Genomic DNA, 12,896 nt, shown 5'->3' with positions numbered 1-12,896 from the left:
CATCATAATGTACTGATGTGAAAGTTGTGATGATAATTAGTGAGCAACTCTATATCCCAAATCAAATACTCACATGCTTCAGTTTAGTGCACATAGTCACAACAGAGCTATTATATTCATCAGGAGTTGACAATACACGCAGTGAAAAGTCCCAGCAGCTGAACTCAGTCTTACCATGCGATGGTGTCGGTTGGTGGCAGTGCATTGACCTTGGGTTCAAACATCAGCTTGTTTCTACCCTCTGTGTAGACTACTCTCCTGGCCCATTCATTCTTATAGGACACATTCAGGTATGGATGTTCTGAAATCACACGGGAGAAGACCAATGATGAAAGCATTAAAACGACTGTCGAAAAACAACAGTATAAATGTACTATCAATGAGGTCACACAATGAATGGCCAAGATGACCCTTACAATGGAGTTATGTCTGTCTCTGCCTTAGCTCAGTGAGACCTGGCCTTCTCGCAGTACCAGTTTCTAAAACACTGACCCACCGTAGATGGTGACCTTGGCTGAGGCGTGCTTCTTTTTCCCCATCTCAGCGTTCCCTATCTCAGCCGTGCACCTGTACGTGCCCCTGTCGTCCATGGTGATGTTGGACAAGGTGATGGCTTTGTACATCCTGGTGATCAAAGCCGGATTCTCTCTGATCTTATTGACGGTGGGGTTCCGATTGACCTGGGGACGCAAAGGCATTCATCAACAACCCTGAAACATTGACCAGTAATTGACCAATCTTAAAAGATGTTGAATGACTAAGAACTTACCATCCTCTTTGGGTACTCCCATTGGAAGTTGATCCTTCCGTTGAAGGTGGTCTCTGCAGAGCAGTTGAGGACCAGAGTATCTCCCACTAACAGCTTGATACGTTCAGGGTTGATCTTTACGTTCCTCAGGAAGTTAGCTATGCAAGCAGAGTTAGAAGGGAAGACACAGTGAGAATGAATCAACATCCTCAGTAATTCCTCTGTCTCTCGTAGCCCTTTCCTGCAGTCACATGACCGAGTGGCTTCATGGGTAGAATGTTACTAATATTTTTCATACTTAATAAACATTGTTTAAAGAAACCCTCAGACGATCTGATGTTTCTATGTGAAACAGTTTTGTTACATTTCAGTCTTCCGTAATGTACACTACCGTTCAAAAGTTTGGGTCACTTAGAAACGTCCTTGTTTTTGAAAGAAAAGCACATTTTTTGTCCATTAACATAACATCAAATTGATCAGAAATACAGTGTAGACATTGTTAATGTTGTAAATGACTATTGTAGCTGGAAACGGCAGATTTTTTATAGAATATCTACATAGGTGTACAGAGGCCCATTATCAGCAACCATCACTCCTGTGTTCCAATGGCACATTGTGTTAGATAATCAAAGTTTATCATTTTAAAAGGATAATTGATTATTAGAAAACCCTTTTGCAATTATGTTAGCACAGCTGAAAACTGTTGTCTTGATTAAAGAAGCAATACAACTGGCCTTCCTTAGACTAGTTGAGTATCTGGAGCATCAGCATTTGTGGGTTTGATTCCAGTGAAAACAAAAACCTTTCTTCTGAATCTCGTCAGTGTATTCTTGTTCTGAGAAATGAAGGCTATTCCATGCGAGAAATTGCCAAGAATCTGAAGATCTCGTACAACGCTACTACTCCCTTCACAGAACAGCGCAAACTGGCTCTAACCAGAATAGAAAGAGGAGTGGGAGGCCCCGGCGCACAACTGAGCAAGAGGACGTGTACATTAGAGTGTCTAGTTTGAGACGCCTCACAAGTCCTCAACTGGCAGCTTCATTAAATAGTACCCGCAAAACACCAGTCTCAACGTCAACAGCGAAGAGGCGACTCTGGGATACTGGCCTTCTAGGCAGAGTTGCAAAGAAAAATACATATCTCAGACTGGCCAATAAAAATAAAAGATTAAGATGGGCAAAAGAACACAGACACTGGACAGAGGAAGATTGGAAAAAAGTGTTATGGACAGACAATTCTAAGTTTGAGGTGTTCGGATCACAAAGAAGAACATTCATGAGACGCAGAAAAAATGAAAAGATGCTGGAGGAGTGCTTGATGCCATCTGTCAAGCATAGTGGAGGCAATGTGATGGTCTGGGGGTGCTTTGGTGGTGGTAAAGTGGGAGATATGTACAGGGTAAAAGGGATCTTGAAGAAGGAAGGCTATCACTCCATTTTGCAATGCATGCCATACCCTGTGGACGGCGCTTAATTGGAGCTAATTTCCTCCTACAACAGGACAATGACCCAAAGCACAGCTCCAAACTATGCAATAACTATTTAGGGAAGAAGCAGTCAGCTGGTATTCTGTCTATAATGGAGTGGCCAGCACAGTCACCAGTTCTCAACCCTATTGAGCTGTTATAGGAGCAGCTTGACCGTATGGTACGTAAGAAGTGCCCATCAAGCCAATCCAACTTGTGGGAGGTGCTTCAGGAAGCTTCTCTCCACAAATTGACAACTAGAATGCCAAAGGTAAGCAAAGCTGTAATTGCTGCAAATTGAGGATTCTTTGATGAAAGCAAAGTTTGAAGGATACAATTATTATTTCAATTAAAAATAATTATTTCTAACCTATATTTCCTATTCATTTTGCAACTCAAAAAACAAGGACATTTGTAAGTGACCCCAAACTTTTGAACGGTAGTGTATATCAAGTGTAATATTGGGATGCTATTTTTATTTCAACTCTATATCTGACATGGTACAGGAGTATTCTTTTTTTTAAGCCCATAAACATGTGTGTGAGGTGTATACTTTTGTGTCAAAGTACATTTGTTTTAGACTACCAAGAAACACTCTGTGTAACCCTGATTTAGCTCACTGCAATACAAGGTTAAAAGCTCAATTAGAAAAGGAGAAGTTACTCACTTTGCCTCAGAGGGATGTACTGCGACTGGACCTGTTGGCCGTCGATGCTGGTAACACAGGTCAGGAGACGAAAGGATTCGTAGGGACCATATGGGATCACAAAGCCTATTTTGGGGTCCCATTCCTTCCATTGTTCTATCTCCTCTGATAAGGGTGGCAGCTGAAAGAAGAGACAGGTAGCAAAGTGTTTGTCAAAGGGCTTATATGTTTAGTCACACTTCTAGTTCTGCAGTCTTTAAAAAGCACTCAGCCAGTCAGACTAAAATACGATGTGGGCAACTGGCTTTGATATGAAACTCCACACTCCAATGAGCTCAGTTGGAGATGACAGCCCATTAGAACCAACTTCTAATTCATTTTCATGGTTTTATGGAGTGTAACTATCGCAATTATCCACACAGCGATGCACGGAGCACTGTTGACTTTGAACAAGGGATGAAATGGATGGACGTGGCCAAGGCCTACCACTGCAGTTGTTTGTTCTCCAGCCAAGTGTTATGCTGCTGGGAGAGGAGCGAGAGGGGAAGGAAGGAAGTAGGGAGGAAGGAAGGAGAAATGCCAAAGATCTTCCAGTAGCAGGGAGGTCACACAGCCCACTAACTTTGCCATCCGAATAAGACGTATGAGGTCTGGCATCATGTCAACATGCAGCAGAAGACTGTTCATTGATGCACATCATTTATAGGAAGGCCGTCTCGTGTTATAGGATAATGTTATAAGACAAGGAGCTTGGTCACTGTGACCCAGTACCCTACACCCAGCTCCTTCGAGAGAGATTTCCTCCTATAGTTTATTAAAAACCACTTAACCTTCCTCAGGAGCATCATCGGCCTATTGTTGTTGTTTTTTAAATTCTACCCCCCTTTTCTCCACAATTTCATGTTATCCAACTACTATCCAATTACGATCCAGCGCCTTAGACCGCTGTGACACTTGGGAGGCCCCGGCCTGTTGTTTTTGACTGGATACAGTGCCTTTCAAAAGTATTAATTCCCCTTGGCGTTTTTCCTATTTTGTTGCATTTCAACCTGTAATTTAAGTATACTTTTTATTTGGATTTCATGTAATGGACATACACAAAATAGTTCAAATTGGTGAAGTGAAATAAAAAAAATTACTTACATTTTTTTTTAAATTAAATTAAAAACTGAAAAGTGGTGCGTGCATATATATATTCACCCCTTTGCTATGAAGCCCCTAAATAAGATCTGGTGCAACCAATTACGTTCAGAAGTCACATAATTTGTTAAAATCCACCTGTGTGCAATCTAAGTGTCACATGATCGGTCACATGATCTGTAACATGATCTCAGTATATATACACACCTGTTCTGAAAGGCACCAGAGTCTGCAATACCACTAAGCAAGGGGCACCACCGTGCAAGAGGCACCATGAAGACCAAAGAGCTCTCCAAACAGGTCAGGGACAAAGATGTGGATAAGTATAGATCAGAGTTGGGTTATAAAAAAATATCCAAAATTCGCCCACCAAAACTCATGGACCAGGCAAGGAGGGCATTAATCAGAGAGGTAACAAAGAGACCAAAGATAACCCCGAAGGAGCTGCAAAGCTCCACAGAGGAGATTAGAGTATCTGTCCATAGGACCACTTTAAGCCATACATTCCACAGAGCTGTGCTTTACGGAAGAGTGGCCAGAAAAAAAGCCAATGCTTAAAGAAGAAAATAAGCAAACACATTTGGTGTTTTGGCAAAAGGCACATGGGAGACTCCCCAAACATATGGAAGAAGGTACTCTGGTCAGATGAGACTAAAATTGAGTTTTGGGCCATCAAGGAAAACGCTATGTCCGGCACAAACCCAACAACTCTCATCACCCCGAGAACACCATGTTTTTCATCGCCGGTGACTGGGAAACTGGTCAGAATTGAAGGTATGTTGGACGGCGCTAAATACAGGGAAATTCTTGAGGGAAACTTGTTTCAGTCTTCCAGAGATTTGAGACTGGGACGGAGATTCACCTTCCAGCAGGACAATGGCCCTAAGCATACTGCTAAAGCAACAGTTGAGTGCTATAAGGGGAAACATTTAAATGTCTTGGAATGGCCAAGTCAAAGACCAGACCTCAATCCAATTGAGAATCTGTGGTATGACTTAAAATTGCTGTCCATCAGCGGAACCCATCCAACTTGAAGGAGCTGGAACAGTTTTTGCCTTGAAGAACGGGCAAAAATCCCAGTGGCTTGATGTGCCAAGCTTATAGAGACATACCCCAATAGACTTGCAGCTATATTTTCTGCAAAAGGTGGCTCTACAAAGTATTGACTTTGGGGGGGTGAATAGTTATGCATGCTCAAGTTTTCAGTTTTTTTGTGATATTTCTTGTTTGTTTCACAATAAAAAATATTTAGCATCTTTCAAGTGGAAGGCAGGTTTTGTAAATAAAATGATACAAACACCCCAAAAATACATTTGAATTCCAGGTTGTAAGGCAACAAAATAGGAAAAATGCCAAGGGGGTGAATACTTTCGCAAGCCACTGTTTGTATTGTTTTTTAGACCAGCATTTCCTGGACAAGATGTTTATAACAGGTCTTCTATACTTAGATAGAGATTGTATTCTGCAGAAAAAATATATTGGAGGACCTTCCTGTTCTTAGCAGGAAGCAGACAGGATGACTCCCTCTCCTGCCCATGAGCTTCCCCTCTCTGTGGCCACTATCTGTTCCCGAATGCTTGAGTGGCCTACCGTTTGATGGGTGTGGGAACTCCAAAGATGCCCATAGTGCAGAGCGCCTGTATTTATCATGTCTCTTTGCGATCTTGACTTTAGTGACGTCAATGGCAGACTTCTTTTTCAGAAAAAGGTACACTCTGGTAAAGTAATCAGTCTGATGCCCATACTGTCTCATAGCGTGTACAACTGGTCAACATTGGTTAGTATCATAATAAATGCTAACATTTGCTCTCTTGTGAAAGAGCATGTGAATGAAGAATGTGAATACAGAAACTAACAGTCATAAAAAGTCTTACCCCTTCAAGAGTGACAATCTGGTCAGGAGAAGTTGTTCTACAGGGAATCACTAGGGTGGCCTCATGTCTGTATGTAAACAAGGTGTATGGAATGGGGAAATGGTGCTCCACAAACGGATGCTGGTGATCTGTAGAAGAAATGAAAGGGAATATCAATATTTACTCTATGAATTTAATTAATTTAATTAGCTGTATTTTATTAAAAGTAGGGGTGAGCCTCCCGAGTGGCGCAGCTGTCTAAGGCACTGCAGTGCTTGAGGCATCACGATATACCCGGATTCAATCCCAGGCTGTCTCACAGCTGGACGTGACTGGGAGACCCATGAGGCCGCACAATTGGTCCGGGTTAGTGGAGTGTTTGGCCGTCCGGGATTTCCTTGTCCCATCGAGCTCTAGCGACTCCTTGTGGCGGGCCGGGTGCCAGCAAGCTGACCACGGTCGCCAGATGGACAGTGTTTCCTCCCACACATTGGTGTGGCTGGCTTCCGGGTTAAGCAAGCAATGTGTTAAGAAGCAGTGTGGCTTGGCAGGGTCGTGTTTCGGAGGACAGATGGCTCTCAACTTTCGCCTCTCGCGAGTCCATCAGGGGGTTGCAGCGATGGGACAAGACTGCAACAACCAATTGGATATCACAAAAAAGGGGTGAAAGTACCAACAACAACAACAACAAAAGTAAGGTGGAAAATGATTCTTTAAAATCTGTTTTCTAAGTTCAGTAGAGTCAGGGTAATGTCAGGCCATCTATCTCACACAGAGATCAAACAGAATCTCCCGACTAGTGAGATCAGCTCATTCTCCAAACCCCCTACCGCTCCTCCTGCTAGGTGCAGCTTTGGATAAAGAAACAGGGTGGAGATAGCTATGATAGCTCTATCACAGCTCCAGTTTTTTTCACCAGGGCAGGCATCCAATGCCTCTCTGACTGTTCTTTCATAGACCTGCTGTGTGAACTTTGCTGTTACACAAATACTTGAGTGATTTGTGCGAGGCTGAGCTGTTTTGGCGTGATAAAATGGACTAGTATTTGTAAAACAAATATGGAAAATGATCTAATAAACAGTTGAAAGTCTTTGAAAGAGGCCTGGTTAGACTAAACACGGGGCTACCAGGCTGTCAGATCGCCAGAGGAGGCAGAGAGAGCAGCCAGGGAATTAGGCTAGGACCTCAACCTATGGAGTCTAGTACTTTTTGCATCGCAATTTTAAGTTCGCTCGAAATATCAGCATCTGTTCTGAAGGCCAGATATTAAGAAACATTTGTGCACACACATCACAGGAGCTGGACAAAAATATGTCCTGGACAAAAATATATGTCCAGACAGAGATAGAAAGGAACTCACTGTTTGTTTCATCCAGAAAAGGTTATTCGTCAGGCTTGTCATTCTTATCTTTCTGCCCAGATGTTCCATGAGACCGATCCCCACCACAGTCCCTCAGACTAAGACCTTGACATTTATGAAGAGGCACTGATGGCAATCTCAACTATGGTAATGTTTTAAGGTATTTAGTGTTGCCTTGCAATGCTCTCACTAAGGAGCTATTTGCAAGTGTTTGTACGTGCAGTTTGTCTGTTTCGTAGAGGACATTCTCCACATTTTGAGGGAGGACTAAGCCTGTAACATGGGAGAGACCATAGCTGGTGTCGTGCGAGGCTCCAGGAGAGACTGACTGGAAAAACAGAAGCCGGAAATAATAGCCAATGACAAGGGCTTCCAATGCGATACACTCTCCTTCCCTGTCCCAGAAGGAGTCAGGAAGCGGGGGGAAGCCTTTCTCTCTGTTAGAGGCACAACTCAGTTCCTTCTGTATGGCTTGGACTAGACTCCTTAAAATAAAAAATCCCCTCTCAACATACAGTCATATATCTGTAATTACAAACCATCCTCTTTACAACATGTGAAGAGATATGGCTGTTGTTGTCCGCTAAATGAGGTATGGAATGGATGGAGCCTCTCCTTTATTTATATATATATATATATATTTTTTTTTTATATTTCTTTTTTTCTGAAAGACTGGCTGGCTTCCAGCTCCTGTATCCTGCAGGAAGATGTCAGGCTGCTCAGTGACCATGGTTCTAGCCTGGCCCTTAAGAGCCTCTGTTGTTCTAATAGCTGTCTCAGTTTAAACCGTACTGCACTGTAGGCGTTGGCCCATTTAAAATCACCCCCTGCTTTTTTAGAGGGAGTTTGTTGAACTTATGTTGTTCTGAAACAAACCAACTGTTATGAAAAATATGGAAAAAAAAACATACAGATCAGGAGTGAAAAAAGTCCTTATCGGCGTTAAAATGAACAGAATCCAACAAACTATTTCAATCACAAAGGGAGATCCTTTTCATATCAACTTTCACACGCTGGGAGCTATTGGCTAATTATGTACTTTACGCTAGAGCTCTGCTACCCGACCTGAGCCCGATGGGCCCCGACATTATACAACGGGTTAGGGCTGGGAAGGGCCTGTTTTTCCATCAATTACTAAGGTACGGGTAGGGCTCGGGTATCACTAAACTGATCATTAACATTTTGAAGCTGAGCCAATTGCTCGTGTTTTGCTTCAAAGTACATATCATGGTGTCAGAAGTGCTTGAACCTCGTCAAATATAACACCAGAACATTGACCGAGTCCACAGGAGAGAATATTTTAACAGAAAAAGTTATGTTCCTTGAGTTTTATCTGAGTTTAGAGGGAGAAAAAGTAGCTAGTTTACAGCTAACTGCTCTCTGTCTTGTCATTGAGCATAACAGCAAGCAGAGGCATTGCTATGGATACTCACACAAGCAGAGCCATGCACAGAGCGCATGCAGAGCGAGCAGCGCAGAGAGGGGGAGAACAGACAGAGACGGCTAACGGATTCTAACAAAGGAAGTTATTTCTTATTTCGCGTTCAGGTAAGTCCAGCCCTAAAATTTGGCATAAGCAATCGGGCCTGGGTAGGTCCTGAACGTCGCAGGCATGGGTAGGGCTTGGGCTTAAAATTCATGCCCGAGCAGGGCACTACTTCATTCAAGAATGTCATTAAAGAACTCAACAATGATGATTTACTCTGTCAGCATACACTTTATACTGTATGTAAAACCTGCTGCATATACAGCATTGTATGAAAGGGGCTATACCATAGTTTAAAGTGGGACTCACCTTTGACGTAGATGTAGGTGGAGCTGAAGTCGGCGGAGGGCTGGGTGTACCTGCAGCTGTAGAGGCCCGTGTCGTTGGGGCTCAGGTGGCTCACCAGCAACTTACTGCAGTGGGCGTGCAGCTGGGGCTCACACTCCTCCACGCGCAACCCCTCCGAGGTGACGTCCCGCCAGGGCAGCCTCCAGTGGAGTTGGGCGGCACCTCTGATAAAGACACAGCAGAAGTAAGCCCTAAGAACTGATAGAGGATCAGATATTATTTTGTGTCCCTAATGGTTCAAATGTGGATTGAGGGTAGGGAAATCGGATTCTAGATCTGTGGTTAAGGGCAACATCTAAGTCAAGCGACAAAGTACTGAGGGTCTGAGAGGGTCAGTCAGACCACCTGCATCATCCCTTTCTTATTACCCTTCTACCCCCACTAGGGTTCTGGGTCGTCACCCTCAGGTCAGCAGCATCACCAAGTCAAATACCTTCCTTGTCTCACCTGATTTATGCACACAAACATACTCTCAAATGTTACAGGCACAAGCTCTTAAAGCTGGAATCCTTAATTGAAACAATTACAAAGCCGTCACTCAGCCTGGAGAAAATGTAACCTCTTTTAAATTCATAGACAGAGCTAGGGATGCAAGGACTGACCATCCACGATATCAAAATGGTAGTTTTAGAAGATACAGTGTTTGTTTACATGTACATTGTTTAAAACAAGATTATATGTTGGGTTCTGATGGGGTACAACAGGTTAACTAAACTCGTGAGGCATGTATAAGTTATATTCTTCAAGAATCAATGGCTATATATAATTAATTAAGTCCAAAAATGGATGTAGCAACTAAGGATTCTAGTTTTGAGAATCCATCAGAACTTTTATTTAAACTTATTCAAATCCGTGTAAAACTTTGGCTTTGACCTGATTTGACTGATTATTTGCCTTTTCTGTTTTTTGATAGTGGATATTCTCAGGAAAAGAAATAGATGAATGGTTTGCAATAATTATTCTGTGGGAATTTTTCCAGTGTCACACCATTTTGTTCCGGTTGCCAGTTGATTAGGTCCAGCCCCTCCCCTCAGGACCTCTCAGATTATGTTCATTGGAAAGTGTTTAAAGGCCCTTCCAATAATCTGGAGTCATCTTGATAACTTGGATTTGCACATGAGGACATGGCTGGGGTCTCTTGGATGATGTGTTCAAATAACACATATTCCAAACAATGCCATTTTTAAGGTCCCATTAAAAACGATCCCAGAGGATCTTGAACAATTTCTCGCTGCATACCACTGCCTCTACCTACAGCGCCTTGGGTCAAGCAACTTCAAACTCTCATCAAGAGGCTAGAAACCATAGTTTCAGTCGGGGACTTTTTAGCACATGGCCTTGGAGGGAAGTGTTGCATTAGGAAAACAGGGGTTAGCTTTCCTGAAGTGTCTAGAAAATTATGCAAGGCTCTCTAAACGCTTAACAAATGTGTGCACTTCAGACAGACAGGGGTCCCATCGGCCCCCCGGAGGAATTTGGAACAGATTGATAAATGGGGACCACACTGTTCCTGGCTGGGAGTGTAACTGCCTAGCTGCCTCTGTGGTCTGACGGTCTTGATGCTCCAGCAGTCCCTTTTACATTCCCTCTCCTTACTTTATCCTGACCTAGCTGTCTAATGGCAGTCCAGAGAACAGCCAACCACTGGAGCAGGACCAGGAGCTAATAAATGACAGGGGAGGGGTGTTGGCATGAACCGTTTGGATTTTTGATGTAAGGCTTGCCAGGGAGTTCAGATTATCTCCCGTACCTCTATCATCAAAATGAACGGCCTATTTTATAAGGCATTTACACTTTTTTTGTTCTGTCCATATGACCTAACCGAGAAAACCCCAGAGTTGTAAAAAACAAGTATTTCCTTGTCTGGTTGTGTGGGCAGGAACAACTCCTAACTCTTGTGATGGGGCCCTATAGAGTACAGATGTAGAATATTAATTTCATCACCCTGTTGCATGAGAACTTTCCTGCAATGCAGGACATTTAAAATGTGTAATGTATTTGTCATTTCCACTTTGAAATTTCAGACTTGATTTTGCCTTAAGAAAAATGTATCAACCCCTACAAAAATGTCCAGTAATTATAATCCACATAATAATTCACATTTCCTGTTGCTGCGGGATTATTTTACTGCTGTAGCAAACTGGTTCAAATTAAGATCCTACATCTGTAAGTTAAAACATATTTTCTGTTGGGGAACTTGTTGGTTCAGTATGTGTGTGTGTTTGTTTATGTGTGTGTGTGAATATGTGTCATACCTGCAGGTGAGGATGAGTGACTTCCCAGTGTGGCGAAGGTGTGTGTCCCCAGAGGGAAGCAGAAGAGGGGCCGGTAGGCTGACCTGACCTGTAAAACACACACACACACACACACACACACACACACACACACACACACACACACACACACACACACACACACACACACACACACACACACACACACACACATTCAGACATTGGCTAACACACTCAGTGGATACATTAATACACACTGCACATTTCAAAGTGTCACTTCATAGTTGTCTTACAGTAAACAACAAATTACACCATGCCTCTATTTATGGTCACCCTAATTACACCATGCCTCTATTTACAGTCAACCTAATTACAACATGCCTCTATTTACAGTCAACCTAATTACACCATGCCTCTATTTACAGTCAACCTAATTACACCATGCCTCTATTTACAGTCAACATAATTACAACATGCCTCTATTTACGGTCAACCTAATTACACCATGCCTCTATTTACGGTCAACCTAATTACACCATGCCTCTATTTACGGTCAACCTAATTACACCATGCCTCTATTTATGGTCAACCTAATTACACCATGCCTCTATTTACGGTCAACCTAATTACACCATGCCTCTATTTACGGTCAACCTAATTACACCATGCCTCTATTTACGGTCAACCTAATTACACCATGCCTCTATTTACGGTCAACCTAATTACACCATGCCTCTATTTACGGTCAACCTAATTACACCATGCCTCTATTTATGGTCAACCTAATTACACCATGCCTCTATTTACGGTCAACCTAATTACACCATGCCTCTATTTACGGTCAACCTAATTACACCATGCCTCTATTTACGGTCAACCTAATTACACCATGCCTCTATTTACGGTCAACCTAATTACACCATGCCTCTATTTACGGTCAACCTAATTACACCATGCCTCTATTTACGGTCAACCTAATTACACCATGCCTCTATTTACGGTCAACCTAATTACACCATGCCTCTATTTACGGTCAACCTAATTACACCATGCCTCTATTTACGGTCAACCTAATTACACCATGCCTCTATTTACAGTCAACCTAATTACACCATGCCTCTATTTACAGTCAACCTAATTACAACATGCCTCTATTTACAGTCAACCTAATTACACCATGCCTCTATTTACGGTCAACCTAATTACACCATGCCTCTATTTACAGTCAACCTATTACACCATGCCTCTATTTACAGTCACCCTAATTACACCATGCCTCTATTTACAGTCAACCTAATTACAACATGCCTCTATTTACAGTCAACCTAATTACAGCATGCCTCTATTTACGGTCAACCTAATTACACCATGCCTCTATTTACAGTCAACCTATTACACCATGCCTCTATTTACAGTCACCCTAATTACACCATGCCTCTATTTACAGTCAACCTAATTACACCATGCCTCTATTTACAGTCAACCTAATTACAGCATGCCTCTATTTACAGTCAACCTAATTACACCATGCCTCTATTTACAGTCAACCTAATTACAACATGCCTCTATTTACAGTCAACCTAATTACAGCATGCCTCTATTTACAGTCAACC

The 12,896-nt window shown here is 42.5% G+C and overlaps 1 protein-coding gene across 1 annotated transcript in view; it reads right to left on the bottom strand.

The window, feature by feature from the left end:
• LOC110487730 (vascular endothelial growth factor receptor kdr-like) overlaps window positions 1-12,896 on the bottom strand; it is a 77,586-nt gene that overhangs the window by 52,767 nt on the left and 11,923 nt on the right. The window contains exons 2-8 of the mRNA XM_036942928.2: window positions 11,305-11,392; window positions 9,011-9,213; window positions 5,877-6,004; window positions 2,884-3,043; window positions 770-906; window positions 497-680; window positions 175-301 (exon numbers count right to left, since the gene is read on the bottom strand). Coding sequence (XP_036798823.1) covers window positions 175-301; window positions 497-680; window positions 770-906; window positions 2,884-3,043; window positions 5,877-6,004; window positions 9,011-9,213; window positions 11,305-11,392 — 1,027 coding nt within the window. The remainder of the gene's footprint in view (window positions 1-174; window positions 302-496; window positions 681-769; window positions 907-2,883; window positions 3,044-5,876; window positions 6,005-9,010; window positions 9,214-11,304; window positions 11,393-12,896) is intronic.

The sequence above is a fragment of the Oncorhynchus mykiss genome, chromosome 14, assembly GCF_057628025.1.
Source record: "Oncorhynchus mykiss isolate SJ-2025 chromosome 14, ASM5762802v1, whole genome shotgun sequence".
In the NCBI taxonomy this organism is placed as follows: domain Eukaryota; kingdom Metazoa; phylum Chordata; class Actinopteri; order Salmoniformes; family Salmonidae; genus Oncorhynchus; species Oncorhynchus mykiss.
The sequence above is the reverse complement of the archived record's forward strand: the minus strand, read 5'-3'. Positions and strand labels throughout refer to the sequence as shown.